At 40.7% G+C, this 17,048-nt stretch overlaps 1 protein-coding gene across 1 annotated transcript; it reads right to left on the bottom strand.

Moving 5' to 3' along the window:
* Positions 1-1,496: 1,496 nt before the first annotated feature.
* STARD6 (StAR related lipid transfer domain containing 6) lies at positions 1,497-16,520 on the bottom strand. Its single transcript, XM_054723946.1, has 7 exons — positions 16,440-16,520; positions 13,373-13,466; positions 13,151-13,200; positions 12,302-12,428; positions 7,640-7,757; positions 5,114-5,207; positions 1,497-2,557 (listed from the first exon to the last, which is right to left on the bottom strand). The coding sequence occupies exons 2-7, from the start codon at positions 13,460-13,462 to the stop codon at positions 2,359-2,361; spliced, it is 678 nt and encodes a 225-aa protein (XP_054579921.1). The 5' UTR covers positions 13,463-13,466; positions 16,440-16,520; the 3' UTR covers positions 1,497-2,358.
* Positions 16,521-17,048: the final 528 nt, after the last annotated feature.

Raw genomic sequence — 17,048 nt, forward strand, 5'->3', positions numbered from 1 at the left:
GGCCCCCGCCATGTTGGCTTTGTCCTGAAGGACGCCTGGAAGGTTCGGCTGTCCGGTTAATTACCATATTACCCTTTTATTATTATAGATTGTGTGTGTGCGCAGGCAGAAGGGCAGGTAACTTGTCTTTTTATTTCATAGGTCTCTGGATCAAGAGCTGCATTGGCACCTGACGTAGATCACAGAATCCTGGATTGAAGTGACACCTGGGTGGCGGAGGGAGGAGGCAGGTGTGCTATCCCATCGCCGACTGCCTTGTTTTAACTTGTTGATGCCAGGTGGGAGTGGAGGCCCAGATGCCCACTGAGTCCTGATCAGACACCTAAGGGGGTGTCTTCGTTTCCTGTAACTACACACTAGGTAACTAGGTGTTCCTTGGTTTGTGGCTGTAGAACTCCAGTCTCTGCCTCTGTCTTCACAAGGCCTTCCCTCTCCACCCGTCTCTCCACTGGGCATCTCTTGTAAGGACACTTGTGATTAGATTTAGGGCCCACCAGGTAACCAAGAATTATTTTACTTTGAGATCCTTAACTTACATCTGCAAAGATCCTTTTTTCAGATAAGGTCACATTCAGGGCTCCAGGGATTTGACAAAGACATGGCTTTTGGGGGGCCACCATTCATCATACTACAGAGGAGAAAACTGGTGCTGGTGGGGATGGAGGCTCAGCATCTTGGCGGGCCTGGGTGACCCGGGATGAAGGGAGGGCAGTGAGGCCGGATGTGACTAGCCCTTCTCTGCACTAGCTGGCTGTTTGGCTGCTCCTAGGTGAGGTGGAAGCTCACTTTGCCACGGGACTCCACTGACACTCCCCCAGCAGGGATACAAAGCCCTGCAGCCTGCTTCTGCGGGTGGGAGGTGGAAAACAGCTCCCTGCTTGGCCAACCTGCACCACCTGGAAGGTGCTCAGTGCTGCCTGCTCCTGGCAGGGCAGAGGGAAGACTGGCTCCTCGCTCAGCCTTGCCAATAACCACCTGCTTCTGTGGGACATGAACAAGGTGGGGTGGAAGATCACCGCTCCTCTTGGCCCCGCTGAAACTGTAGGGGGAGGGGGGGCAATTCTTAGCTTTCTGTCTGGCTGGTGGTGGGTAGGTATTGTCAAGAAGGCTTTGTTCTGGTAGGCCACCCTCATTTATAGCCACTCCTATGACGAGGAGGCTTTTTCTAGAAAACTGTTGTTGTTCCTGCCTATTGGTGGTTCCAGGTTGGAGTCTTCTGTAGCTAGTGCCTTGTCCGGAGTATATGGGAGGCAACAAGGAAACCCAGAGAACTCACTGCTATGTCATTTCTCAAGTCCCAAAAGTCCCTAGGAAGTTTGCCCTCTTTCCACCTCTGCTCGTCTTCCTATGCCTGTTTGTCATTATGTGCAGGGTCTTTTACTTGTAAGAGAAAAAGGACTTGGGAGGATGGGCTACTACATCTTGGCTAGAACCAGAACTTGATTCATGACTCATTCAATTTTAAATGCTAGATATCATTGGTCATAATTCCAGTGTAATTCTTTCCAATTTTATGTTCATATTTTTTACAATTATCAATTTTAAGCAGTAAGTGAAGGAAAACCAATTTAAAATATATTTTAATCTTTAATTAGTGATGATCTCATGTGCTTTCTTACTGACTTTTTGCAGAACATTTTCCAGGGGGGGGAAAGCAAAAGATAAAGGGCATTAAGAACAATTGTTGCCCTAGTTGGTTTGGCTCAGTGGATAGAGTGTTGGCCTGCGGACTGAAGGGTCCCAGGTTTGATTCAGGTCAGGGGTGCATGCCTGGGTTGCAGGCTCAATCCCCAGTAGGGGGCGTGCAGGAGGCAGCTTATCGATGATTCTCATCATTGATGTTTCTATCTCTCTCTCCCTCTCCCTTCCTCTCTCAAATCAATAAAAATATATTTAAAAAATAAAAAGAACACTTGTTATTGGCCAAGCCGGTGTGGCTCAGTGGTTGAGCATCGACCTATGAACCAGGAGGCCATGATTCGATTCCCGGTCAGGGCACATGCCCGAGTTGTGGCCTCAGTCCCCAATAGGGTTCATGCAGGAGGCAGCCAATCGATGTTTCTCTCATCATTGATGTTTCTATCTCTCCCTCTCCTTTCCTCTCTGAAATCAATAAAAATATAATTTAAAAAAATAAAACAAAAAATACTTGTTATTGACCATCAGTCTTATATGCGATTCAAAACTATATTTAAGACTGTTCTCTTGTACAACTATGAGTTCTTATTTCCACAATGTACCTTCAATAATTTGTACAAGAATACTGTCTAGAAAAGTTTAACAGTACTTATGCATATTGACTTAGAAGTAAACTGCAGTAACTACACATGATTTTATATGGCCTCGTTGTAAACAGCCTCATTTCTTCTTATGGAGTGACTGGCAACTATGATGACATCCACGTTCTGGCGGAGCTTTGTGTGTCTTTATTCCATCCTTTGCATTGAGGATGAGGCTCACTAAGTTGGAAGGCATAGTTGCTTCAATTATTGATGGGGACAATTTCCCCCTCATTTCTGTCTGGACAAACATCACTAGTTTGGAATGCGCTGGATTACTGTAAACAAAGGAAGAATTAAAAACATAAATAATCTTTAGATTTATCTATTGAATTTACAGGCTTGTCTTATTCACAGTGGAGTCTCTCCATAGTGATTATGATAGGAGACATAGCTATAGAAGAAAGGAAAGAAAAAAGAAAAAGTACAATGATTTTCACACTCATAAACGTTTTATATGAAAATAGTAACTAGTCCGACTGTGTCTTACAGTCTTCAGTTTTAGTCAGCTTTTCCTTTTTGTCACATTGACTTTTTTAAATTAAAAAAGTAATGTATGCTTTTGAAAATTTAAATACAGAATTTTCATAATTGTTCCCTTCATTCTGTTCCTCAGAGAAAATCACTATTTATAGTTTTGACTGTATCTTTTTGGATGGTTGTCTAGTATATACAAAGACAGCACTCATAGTTGCCTGTGCCTCGGGCATCGGCTGCGCAGCAGACATCTGAGGCTTGCCTGCGCCTCGGGTCAGCCCTGGGCGGCTGGGGGGCTGAGGGCAGGTCCGGCCACACCGCACACCTGTCCCCCCTCCCCCCCCGCAGCGGGGTTGAAAGGCCTGGGGGACTCTGGCGGGGCTGAAGGGACTGGGTGCCTCCACCTTGTGGCTATGGGTACCACCATATTTTGTGATGGCATGACAATCAATTTGCATATTCCCTCTTTATTAAATAGGGTAATTTAATCCCATACACATTTATATTTTAATATTTAGATACTTATAGTTACAGAAAATAAAATTAATTTTGAAAATTAAATACTCATTTTTGCAAAGAACTATGATAGAATGATTAATAAAAGAATTCAAAGCATAAAGCATATTTTATTAGGATAAAGTTATGTGAGAGAAAAAGAGTAAAAATACGGGTTCAGGGAGAAAAGGAATGATGTAAAATTTCTGACTTAAAGCTTGTATATATTTTTTAATTGATAATGTAATATGTTAAGGAATTTATATTCTATAGAATACATTTATAAGGGCATTATAACAAATTTTTAAGTAGTCAATAATTATAATATGCATTCTTATTTTAATCCTATAAAAATTTTAATAAGTTTTAAAATACGCAAGCCAGAATATGGTTTTACAAAATTTTATAGGGGTATGAAGACCACTGGTCCAAACCCACGTGAGGATCCATTTTCTTACACCCTTCTCTGTGCAGAGTTCAGACTATTTTTACGGTGCTTCAAATGCTGGATTGGAAATACGCACTAGCAGTTTGTAAGGTCTTAAATCTCTACGTGAGTTCACTAGGGCTTTACACTCAAGAAAGCCTTCCAATACTTCCAATATTCCCTAGAGAGTGCATTTACTACTGACAATTTGTCTTGTTTACAGATGTCAGCTGTCCAAGATGTTGGGCTGCATGGAAAGAGAAGGTACACACGAATCACTTTTTGTCTGTACCTGTCTCTGAGACTGTGGATGAGACTACATCTTTTCTCCAGCAGGATGCTGGGCAGAGTTCCCACCCTGCGTGGGGTGTCTAGGTCCGAGCTTCTGTCCATGTTTTTTGCAGTGGAAAGGGAGGTGACAAGGTGCAAGAAGGGGACTTTGCCTGAGAAGCACACTTTAGAATATGTAGCTTCCCAACTAGAGTCTTGCCAGCAGCTGATTTACCATGTTGATTGGGAGTAAATCCTTCCCTTGTTTTCTCTCCTGCTGTGGAGAATCGAGTCTTGGCCACAGATTCATATATCAGCATCACCTGCACCAATTATCCTGTTTATTAATACAAATACTTGTAATTTCTTTTAGTCCTCTAATTCAGTAGAGAAAACATAAGGAATACAGGTCTGAAATGTAGTTTTATTTTTACTTCCTTCACATAAATATTTTTTCTCATACTGAAGTTTATATTGGACCAATATAAAGTTTTTACATTTATCTTTATATGCCAATATTTTTTACTTAATATAAAATCATTTACCAAAAATTAAAACTTAAGGATTTTGTGAAATGATATACTCTTTATGTACATGAACTTACAGAATGGTATTTTATGTTACCATTTTTATTATCTCTAGGCTGGCCATCTGTAGGCAATGACTCATCTCTGACTTCCAACTCTTACCTGAATTTACCTACCAGAAGTCTCATTTTGCAGGAATCTGTACTTAGTAGGCAGTCTATTAGAAAGAATGTGTTCAAGATAAAGCATTCATTGCTGATAAATGTAAGTATTATAATTCTAGGGAATTTATTTTCAATTCACAAAAATTCCTTTGTAATTCACAGAACTGACTCTAATGGAGAAATATAAAACATCAGAGGGGATGTTTTTTTAAGGTTAACCCCAGAGGGGAAAAACTTTGTGTATGTACGACTTGTCCCAGAAACCTCAAATCATAATTTATAGCGAATTATCTTTTCTGATTATACTTCATATGAAAGTACTTATAACAGTTATTTTAAAGATAACATTTGGGGGCCATTTTCCCCCAATAGAATGTGCTGGTACATATTCTACTAATGAGTTAGGAATCCTTTAATTAAATCATAAATTGAACTAAAAAACCGTTATAATAAATAAATGCAAATGATACTTACTCTTTCAGAGGTGAACAGACAAAGCCACAAGCATGGTTATAACCACGGATGTAATGTGAAGATGGAGGATATCCTGGAAAATCCACACTTTTAGCTAAGTGATTTAAATAGAAATAAAATGAAACCTCTTCCACAAAGGTAAAAAATTCTATTTCAAGTCGTATGTTTTAAAAAATATATATAACACAGCTTTTAATTTAACTTAGATATTATCAGCACTGACATTGGTTTTATACATGGGCTGTATGTTTGTACATATGAATGTGTGCACAGGCCAAAACTGAAAAAATACCAGTTTGAGCACAATTGTCCTCTCAAACATTTTCACGCTAGTATTTCTAAAGATGCTGTTACCTTTTACATACAGGAAAAACTGTTCAAAGTATCATTTTATTACTTTCTGAGATTTGAAGCAAAAGAAGTAAACAAAAAAAAAAAGACTATTAGGAGAATGGGTTTATAGATTTTTTTGTTAAATCATTTTTAAATAAAATATTGAATGTATTTATTTGGCATGTCAAAGAAGATAGTTTAAATGTCCTTTTCTGAAAATTCTCTAAATTCAAAGTGTAATTAAAAATCAGAAGTTAGCCCAACCGGTGTGGCTCAGTGGTTGAGCATCGACCTATGAACCAGGAGGTCACAGTTCGATTCTCAGTCAGGGCACATGCCCGGGTTGCCAGCTTGATTCCCCAGTAAGGGGGCATGCAGAAGGCAGCCAATCAATGATTCTCTCTCATAAATGATTCTCTCTCTCTCTCCCTTCCTCTCTGAAATCAATAAAAATATATGTTTGAAAAATCAGTAGAGTTGTTTTAGGAATTAGGCAGTATAATTGTATTGTATATGAATACAGAAGGGAGGTGATTTGATTATGATTGTTTATGATAATTATATGTACTCTTTCGAAAAATATTTTTAAAATATATTTATTCTGTGCAACTGAATCCTGTCAGAGAAGATGGATTTTTCCATGTGATTTTAACATAAACTATCAATTCTGTGGGAAGTACAATGTTAAGCAGTAGCTTTGGTCTAGCTTAGGAAACAAGTGTGGTTGAATGAATTTTCCATTTTTATTACTTGTTTCATCACCTTAACAGAACCTATTATGTTGGCATAATGGTACTTCCAGAAGTGATATTAACATATTTTCCCTGTTTAAAATATGGAGATTATGCTTGTTCGTAAAAGAAAATTTGTTTTATTCCACGAACAGATATGGGTCTTTTGTGAGGAATATTGGGTTGGTAGTACTATTTTGAAAAATTAGAAAGACTTGTGTTTTAATTCTGGTTCAGCAGCTTATCGCTATCTAACTTGTTTCCTCTGAACTTTACTGGTGAGATAAAGTATGCAATATATTTAGCTCAAAGCATAGTAAAGTGAACAACAGCAAAAAAAAAGGCGAAGAATAAAACTATCAGTATTCATTGATGATTCATTCAAAGAAATTGCTTAAAGCAAATTCAGTACTGATCACTGAATGACTGATTACAACCATTTGTTGATTTTGACTTCATACTTCTTTCTTACCCCTAAAAATGAGAAATGGTCTGCTTTCAAAACACAGAAAATAGCAGATCTATGACTCAGACACTATTTTGCGTTGTGGACAGTGAATAGATTTTTATCTGTCCTCGTTTTAAAACTGAGATAACTAAATGACAACTATATGAAAGGGGTGAACATCAGCCCTTATCCATATGCTGCACCAGAGCTAAGTTTGTATGAGTGCTATTAGCACAGCTATGACTCAGTCTGGACTCTGAAACTTAGTACCACGGACGCATCAGAAACCTTGTTGGGAAATAATAATTAACAGCACTAAACTGTCCCTATCTCCAGGTAGCTTACAGGGAAAGCTATTCAGATAGTAGTGGTCAAATTAAACTGAGTTATAGAGACAAACAGGGCTCTAGGCCGCTGTCCTGCCAAAGATCCTTCCTCATGACTTATCTGGAGTTGTCTGGCTCCAGTGATCTTCTATGAACTGGTAATGTTTCAAGTGAATAATACATGTTAAGAAATGGTCTCACATTGGGGTTTTACTGGGTGACACATTTTGGGAGGCTAAGGATACATCAAAACCTCTAAAAGAAATATAAGCACGTTGTGTAAAGACCCATCTAGTGAAAATAGGAGTTTTATCCGTTACTGGATAAGCTCATTCTTTGCAATTCAAATATAAAATGATATATGTAAAGATTACTTTTGTTTCTCAGTAGTTTTGAAATGTTTGCTGTGTAGATTCAGCCTACGGGGATTTACCTGTACTCAGTGCTGTGGTTAAATGCTGCAAAAAGGCCAGGAGATGCCACAACCATTGACTATGATGCAAAAGGCACCTCCAGAGTTGGGTAAAAACAGCAGGCTGGTCTACATTATACATGTATGTATTAGTCTCACCAAGTAAATAAAATATAAAAAATGGAAAATATATTTCTTCCAAAATGTGAGTTAAAGGGAAAAATTATTAACAACTCATAGTAATTCTAAAATGTGGGCAAAAATATTTCAACTTACAACTGATCACATTCACATTCCCTTCATAGCGCTTGAAGTGCACTATGTCGATAAAGTCTCGGGGGGAAATTGAGCCCATGGCAAAACTTTGTGTAATGGCATGACATATGAATGTGTCCTGAAACAAATCAAACCATAAAGATTGCAACAATTAGTCAATATCTATTCCTGTATTGCTCCCCAAAGAATTTCACTGTAGACGATTGGCCTCTACTTGGAAAAAGCAGGACTTTACAATTTTAAGAACTTATCACCCAATCAACCTGCATTTCCTGTGTTAAAGGAACATTAGATATTATTATACCAGTAAGTACAAGACAACAAAAGCAAAAACAAACAAGTGGGACTACATCAAACTAAAAAGCTTCTGCACAGCAAAGGAAACCATCAACAAAATGAAAAGGGGCCCTGCCAGTGTGGCTCAGTGGTTGAGTGTCAACCCAAGAACCAGGAGATCACAGTTCGATTCCTGTTCAGGGCACATGCCCAGGTTACAGGCTCAATCCCCAGTAAGGAGCATGCAGGAAGCAGCCGATCGATGATTCTCTCTTGCCCTCTCCCTGCTTCTTGAAATCAATAAAAACCTATTTTAAAAAATGAAAAGGGAACCTACAGAATTGGAGAAAATATTTGCAAATCATATCTATTTCTATTTATATAATTACTAGAGGCCCAGTGCGTGAAATTACTGCATGGGAGGGGGGTACCCTCAGTCCAGCCTGCACCCTCTCCAATTCGGGATCCCTCTCACAATCCTGGACTGCTGGCTCCTAATCGCTCACCTGCCTGCCTGCCTGCCTGCCTGTCTGGTCGCCCCTAACTGCCCTCTCCCACCCCCGCCGCTGGTCTGGTCCCCCCACGCAGCCTGCTTTTCAGTCGTTTGGTCATCCCTCACTAACCTCCCTGCCAGCCTGCTCGCCCCACGAAGCCTGCTGTTCAGTTGTTTTGTCGTCCCTCACTAACCTCCCTGCCATACTGGTCATAGGCAGCCATCTTGTGAGGGTGTGAGAGTTAATTTGCATATTACCTCTTTATTACATAGGATTAATGCATAAAATTCAAAAGTAATCTTTATATCATCTACACTTTGACATTTTAAATGAAGAAATTAAAGCCTAATAGATAAGTACAGAACTAGAACCCAGATTCCCTGATTTCCAGTACAACTATTCCACATTGGCTAGGTAATCTATTATGAAAAGTATATCGATTTAGCACCTATGGTGTAAGGCCTAAAACTCAGTGACCAATATTATGTGTTGACAAGACGTCTGGTGAAAATAGGAAGGGTCTTGAATGGCCTAACTGCAAGTACCTCTCCGTATTCCTCCCATGGATACGGACCTTTAGCCAAACAACCCTCCTTATCAACTGGATCAGGCACTGTGTCTGCTAGCCTGGAGAATTATTCCAACAGCCAATCACATCCTCCTGCAGGATTCGGGATCATCTCAACCTTCTGGTACCATAGAGCCTGCCTCCCTGGTTATTCTCTGTTCCTCAGTGCAGCTCCCATGACTCACGGCCTGGCATGAGGTGTCCTTCAGAGTCTAGCCGAGCTACTGCATGGTATTGCCTCGGCATCCATCTTGTTTGGCCAAGCAGCCTGCAGGGGCCTTAAACTGACACTAGCCCCTCATGCAAGTGCATGCCCTAGAGACCAGCCCACACTCACAAGCAAATGCAAGTTCTGATATGACTTTCCCAGTAGTCCTGGGGTCACCAGTCTCCCCAGCCTCGCAGGGTCTTCCTCTTGTGAGACCCTTAGATAAAACACCCCGGGGAGAGCCCCAGCCGGCTTGGCTCAGTGGATAGAGTGTTGACCTGTGGACTGAAGAGTTTCCAGTTCGGTTCCGGTCAAGGGCACTTGCCTGGGTTGTGGGCTCAATCCCCAGTAGGGGGTGTGCAGGAGGCAGCCAATCAAACTCATCATTGATATTTCTATCTCCCTCTTCCTTCCTCTCTGAAATCAATAAAAAAATATATATATATTATTAAAAAAATAAAAAAAAAAAAACACCCCAGGGAGCTTACCAAAACGCTGCTCTTTTTCATTTGAGTTGACCGATCAGACCTTAGCCTGGGAATTCCCTCGCACACCCCACCCACAGACCCTAACAAAGTCATGTGCCTCAGGCCCTGCCTGTCTCTGCCTGTGCCCTGCCTTGCCCTCCCTGCGTGGCCTCTTGAGGCTTTCCTGTGTGCTTCCTCCGGGACCTGTGGGTAATTCCAGTTTCTCTCGTGGGCTGCTGTTGAAACATGGCTCACCACCTGGCACCCTGTGCTCCACTTCACAAATGTTAACAAAATAACAGTCCTCCTCTGGGCTGTGATTATTAATAAACTACTGTTGGTCTCATTTGCCTAGTGGCAGGTATCATGTTTTACCACCCCTATGACCCTTGGGCAGGAATCCCACGCTCACCAATGGGATGAATGAGTCATTTAAAACACACTCTTAAAGAGGAACACTATAAATATTCATGAGAAGGTAAAATAATTCTTCTTACAGGGTAAAGCTATTCAGAGACACTGTGGTATACTGTAAAGGGCCTAGAATTTGGGGTCAGATCAGGTATAAACCCTGGTTCTATCATGTCCTGGCTGTGCTGACCTTGAGCAAGTCACATAATTTCTCTGACTCTATTTTCAAGTTTTTTAGTGCTAAGTCTTGTACTCCTTCCATTATTACAGCTGAGTTGCAGCAACAGCAGAAAGACCTGAAGTGCTAATGGAACCATATAATTAGTCTAATACAATCGTGAATGAAACAATCTAATGTTTGGATTTTTATTTGCAATGAACCACATTTTTCTTTTCTTTTTTATTTTTTCTTTAAATATATTTTTATTTATTTCAGAGAGGAAGGGATAGGGAGAGAGAGATAGAAACATCAATGATGAGCAAGAGTCATTGATTGGCTGCCTCCTGCACACCCCTTACTGGGGATCGAGACTGCAACCCGGGCACGTGCCCTTGACCAGAATCGAACCTGGGACCCTTCAGTCCACAGGCTGACACTCTACCCACTGAGCCAAGCCATCTAGGGCTGAACCATATTTTTCAAACTGAAGGTATAGATCCCAAGAGGGTCATGGACGTGTGTTGTTTGTTACCTGACTAACCTTCCTGAGCTTCTCTATAATAACCTCCCCCCACTCCCAGACTTTAAAATCAGCTTAATAAAAGCAGGCAAAGCTAACCTACGGGTTGTAAATAAATGATAAGATGGTGGCAGATTTGTGGGACATTTGTTTCTTTTGGTAAGTGGAAGGTAGTTTGAAGACTCAAAGAGCCAAAGACCCAGGGATGTGGAGTTTTATAAATGCAATTGTTGGCGAAAATCATAAAAGTTTGCTAACATTCACATTTACCACCTTTCTAATAAAGTTATTGTTAGCCAAAAATGCGCAACTCAATTTTTACAAACATCTTACTGAGCTGTAATTTATATATCATAAACTATAGCAGCCTTAATAAGAGATCTAGTGACCTGCTCCCAAGTTCAGAATCCCTTACCCCACTTCCGTCTTCTTGTTTCTGTCTCTTTGCACATCTCATTATTACTCTCATTTATATCATTTTTTTCTTCTCCTGAATTTTCTTTTTTTAAATGTATTTTTATGGTTGAGAATATTACAGATGTCCCCCATTTCTGCTCCCCCCACCTTTGATCTCTACTCAGCTCCCACTCCACCCCAAGCCTTCACCACACTATTGTCTGTGTCCATGGACTAGGCATATATGCGTCTATCTACCCTCAGCTCATACTGATCTTTTCTCCTCCCCTCTTCTAAGCCCTACTTGCTTCTATGATCACTTTCTACACCAATTACTTATATTTTCTTTCCTCATTGTTTTTACTCTCTTCATCTTCATTTAACTGAGATAATGTGTTTAAACTTTCTAAAACCACAACCATGTACGTTATTTCACATTTTATCCTTTTAAAAGTTACATGCTGTTCCTTCTTAAGTCCCTACAGTATGTGTCTGTATTATTCCTGTTATCTAAGCTATTATCCTATATAATAAAAGGGTAATATGCAAATTGACCCTCACAGCTGAACAACCAGTCGCTATGATGCACACTGACCACCAGGGAGAGACGGAGTTAGCTTGAGATCCCAGTTAGCTTGCTGCTGGGATCCTGCCAATCAGGCCTGAGCGAGATGGGCCGGACACACCCTAGAATCCTCCCGCATCCCTCCTGGGCCCCGATCGTGCACCAGTGGGGTCCCTCAGCCTGGCCTGTGCCCTCTCGCCATCCAGGACCCCTCAGGGCATGTCAGACAGCTGGTTTCAGCCTGATCCCGCAGGTCAATATAAATATACTGACTTCCCCGAGGCATGTTTAATCTTTTCTCCACCTAATGTTGGAGAATCCAGGAGTTTGTCCCCTCATAACCAAAGGCCCACATCTTCAAGAGAGCTAACCAGATTCAGAATGCGGTATGCATTCAAAACAGAAAGAAGCTAACTGCAATTAAACTCTTGAGTGATAAAGAAGGAAGTTTTAAGGCTTTTATAAAGATTTCAACTCAATGTGAATCTATAAAATATGAAGTGTCTACCTAATATAGTTTAATAAACTTAAATCACTAAAATATAAAAATAAAAATATATTAATACAGGAAAAGTTTAATATTAAACAACAAATTACCGAATCAATCTTGTGTATCATAGTGTACACTTTCAATGATTTATCCCATGTAATTCTAATTTCAGGCTTGTAGAGGAAATCAGCTAGTTTAGATGTTGATTCTGAAATTATTCCTTCAACACGATATCTATAGTTAACAAAATAAAGAAAATTCAAAATTTAACTAATTCAGTCTAAGTTGAAAATATAATGTTATCATAGTATAACACAGACTAATTTAGCAATCAACAGTAAAGAAAATTTGAGGGTCATATCAGCAATTCAAAACACTAATATTCAATTAGAAGTAGCAAGGTTTATTTAAATATATTACAATAATTAATATAAATTATTTCAAAGTTCATTTTTCTAAAAACTTTGTTTATAATGTTTCTGTAGATTTTTTTAAAAAAATAGTTTTATTGATTTCAGAAAGGAAGGGAGAGGGAGAGATAGAAAGATCAACGATGAGAGAGAATCATTGATCTGCTGCCTCCTGCATCTCCCCATGGGGATGGAGCCCACAACCTGGGCGTGTGCCCTGACCAGGAATCGAACCTCAACCTCCTGGTTCATAGGTTGGTGCTCAACCACTGAGCCACGCTAGCTGGGCTGTAGTTATTTTTCTAGAGGGGCAAATTTCATTTAGGATTTTTCTAAAATCTCTCTTACAAATATTTATCTGGTATGTTTATAATAAGTCAATAGTAATTGATAAGAAGTTTGTGTGGCTATGCAGCACCTTTCAGCCCCAAATCTTAATTTAAGCATGTAATATGGTATAAATGAGAGGTCAGCAAACTTTAAATTCTAGATACATAAATGCCACTGAATTCAAAACAATAATGGCAAATAGGAAATTGTACTTACATATTTCCATGGAATTTTTTAGAAGCCTTGCTAGAAACAGTTATTTTTTTCTCAAAGGGGAAAAAAAATTAAATAAGTTAGCTGTCAAGTACAGAAAAAAATGAAAAAAAAAAACCCACAAAATAAAACAAAGCAAAAATGGTTTGTTTGTAAAAAATATTTTTTTACAATCAACTGTTTCTCATTTAAAAACAAAAACTTGAAACATATTTGTTTTCTTACTGAAGATTTAACCACTTTCCAGCCTGATGTATCTTGATTGTAACCTAAAATATCTTGAGCAGTTTGTTGGGCAAGTACTTTATAGTCCATCTACCTGCAAAGTTTTAAAAAGAAATGATTGGTAAGAATGTTTTAAATTGGCAAAAAGTTTTAAAATGCTGTGTTACATTTGATTACTGTTTCTACAGTGCCCCGCACATGGCAATGAACAGTAATTACCTGTTGAATGCCCGCAGGCAAGAGTCCCTTCCTCCCTATTCTCAGCGAGACCTGGCTCGCCTCCTGTCTCTGCCATGGGCTAATTGTGAACCACATTATTTGATATTTCTGTTTCCCCATTTTCTCAAGTTTTGAAACTGGGATAGTACCTAACCCTCTAGAAGTAATGTGAGGATTAAGTGAGATAATGCACTTCAATGTCCTTCCCCATTGCTAGGCATATAACAGTCAATCAATAAATCATTATTATTTCTATCAATCATGCCTTTTTTTCTTTTGCAAAGCACCACAATCTGTTGATCAGGTGTTCTTGGAAATTCATCTTTTTAAAGTGAGTGGCAGTGGCACTAAATGATTTGACCCCTGGCTTCCTCTCCAAAGGCAACTCCTGCCTTCAATTCTCCCACTTAGCTGCTGTTCCTCAAAAGCAACTAAGCATCTTCCTACTTCAGGGCCTTTTATTTATTTTTTTAAAATATATATTTTATTGGTTTTTTACAGAGAGGAATTGAGAGGGATAGAGAGTTAGAAACATCGATGAGAGAGAAACATCAATCAGCTGCCTCCTGCACACCTCCCACTGGGGATGTGCCCGCAACCAAGGTACGTGCCCTTGACAAGAATCAAACCTGGGACCTTTCAGTCTGCAGGCCGACACTCTATCCACTGAGCCAAACCAGTTTCAGCATCAGGGCCTTTTACTTGCTGTTCCCTCTGCTTTAACATTCTTCCCCAATACTGACTCCCCTTCATTGGTGTCTTTGTTTAAATGTCAGACAGGATGTAAAGTTAGAATCAACTCAGCAGGGGTTAGGTATCCAGGTGGTGTGGCAAAGACAGTTGAGTAAGATATTGTTTCTGCTGTGAATGAGTTCAGGAGCTGGAGTCTCATTGATCCTTTGGCCCATCATCTAGTTTTCAGTTAAGAGAAGCTGGCTGGACCTAACCGGCTTGGCTCAGTGGATAGAGTGTCGGCCTGCGGACTCCAGGGTCCCAGGTTCAATTCCGGTCAAGGGCATGTACCTTGGTTGTGGGCCCATCCCCAGTAGGAGGTGTGCAGGAGGCAGCTGATCAATGTTTCTCTCTCATCAATGTTTCTAACTCCCTATCCCGCTCCCTTCCTCTCTGTAAAAAAATCAATAAAATGTTTTGTGTTTTTTTAAAGAGAGAGAGAGAAGCTGGCTGGTATGGTGGGAAGAGGGTGACAACACAGAGCTGGATTCATATCCTGCCTTTGCCACTCTCACCAGCTATATCACTTTGGATAAATTGCTTGAGTTTCAACTTTCATATCTATATCTTTTTCCATAGATACAGATAAGGAATAATAATACCTATCTCATGGGGTCATCGTAAGGATTGAGTTAATATGTGTAAAAGTGATTGAAACAGTGTGCAGCCCCTTCTTGGTGATCAAAAAGGTTAGTTTCTGTTCTTAAAATGGACACATCTAGTACTACCTTTTAAAAAAACTCTCCAAAGAGCTGCCTCAATAAAACTTTTTAAAGTTTCATTATCAGGACACGTCCTCCTTAGCTCTCACCTAAAGCTCTTTAGGTTGGAAGATAAATCTGTTTTCTCCTGTTTAGTTCTCCATCAAGGCATGACACCTGGTTGACATCTCTACTTGAAAAGCTTTCATATACCACTGTAACTCCTCTTTCCTAGTAGATTCTTAGTTTCTTTATCTTTCCTAATAGATCTAGTCCAGAATTTTAACTATTGGGACTCTTCTCCAAATCCTCCTGGGTCTCCATATCTCTTTAACTGTGAAGGAACAAAGTGGAAGTAGAATTATTTTGATCCATGAATTACATCAATTTATTTGATATGTTCCTTTATATCTTCTCAGTGTCCTTTATTACACTTTATGCTCTTATCAGGAAACATGTGCACATTTATATGCTCCAAGATGGAGGAAAAAGGTAGTAAGAGAAACATTAAAGATATTGTCAATGAAAAGGACCGTTAAATTTTAAAGAACGACAGGTTAAAAAGCATTTAGGTGGAATGTGGATTTAAAAAGTCTAACTTTTTTTTTTTTACAGGGAGGAAGGGAGAGGGAAAGAGAGCTAGAAATGTCGGTGAGAGAGAAACATCCATCAGCTGCCTCCTGCACACCCCCTACTGGGGATATGCCCGCAACCAAGGTATATGCCCTTGACCGGAATCGAACCTGGGACCCTCCAGTCCGCAGGCCGACGCTCTATCCACTGAGCCAAACCGGTTTCGGCAAAAAGTCTAACTTTTTAAAAATATATATTTTTATTTATTTCAGAGAGGAAGAAAGAGGGAGAGAGAGATAGAAACATTAATGATGAGAGGGAATCATTGATCGGCTGCCTCCTGCAGGCCCACTACTGGAAATTAGACCTGCAACCCGGGCATGTGCCCTTGACCGGAATGGGACCCAGGACCCTTCAGTCTGCAGGCGGAGGCTCTATCCACTGAGCCAAACCAGCCAGGGCAAAAAGCCTAACTTTTTAGGCTCATGCCATTAGCAGTCCGTGGCTGGCCCCTGACCTGGATTTGTCTCAGCAAATATAAGTTATTTATTTCCAACCAGCAGCATACATGATATTGACTAATTTAGGAATTGCACAGATTACAGAAACAAAGCGGTAGAGAGTCAACTGCAGGGACTTTGTCCTATTCATTGTCAAATCACCTAGCTGCTAGGTCCTAGCACTTACTGCCACAATAAACATGTGTTTAATTGAACCACTCAACTGAATTTTATCGTTTCTGGATTTTTTTTCATTTGCTAAGAAAAAAGGAAGATTAAGCCCAGCGGGCTAGAGAGAAGGAAAACAAGAGAGAGCAAGCAGCAAGAACACCGTGGTATCACCTGGTGATGTGACATTGGCTGGGTGGAGTATGTTCCGGTGGAGTAACGAGGGTATCTTCGCCCGCAGGGTCAGTGGAAAAGAGACACAAACCAACGCTGCGATGGCATCTTTTTTGACACGCCACTCGGTTGAAACTGGATTCTTCGCACCTCATACCCTGAGCCAGCCTTGTAGACGGTTCACACACGTTGTTACGTGGGCCTTTACATCTGTTTGTACAGCATCATCTCCCTCTTTCCGGGCTGCCGGGCCGGGTCCCCAGTCCGTACTGGGTCACTGCCATTCTTCCTGGGAATCAAGGTCCCCCAGGAGTTTGTGGGATCCGAGCCCTCCTTCCTCCAATCCCGCATCTGCTTTGAGGGTGTGGGGCTGGGGAGCCCGGGGGGGCCGGGCTCGGGGAGGAAATGGGGAAGGAACTGAGGAGGGAGGGAAGGAAGCGGTCTGGGACGCTGCCCCGGCCCAGAGGATGTCTCATCCTGGGAAGGGGTGCTCTGAAAGCGAGGAGGCCAGCTCACTTGGAAGGGCTGGGGAGGTGGAGCCGGCTCTCGGAGACCGAGACGCCAGCCGCCCGCGCCCCAAATCTCCCCGACCGAGTGCCCTCACTCAGC

This window comes from Eptesicus fuscus, chromosome 12 (genome assembly GCF_027574615.1).
Source record: "Eptesicus fuscus isolate TK198812 chromosome 12, DD_ASM_mEF_20220401, whole genome shotgun sequence".
In the NCBI taxonomy this organism is placed as follows: Eukaryota; Metazoa; Chordata; class Mammalia; order Chiroptera; family Vespertilionidae; genus Eptesicus; species Eptesicus fuscus.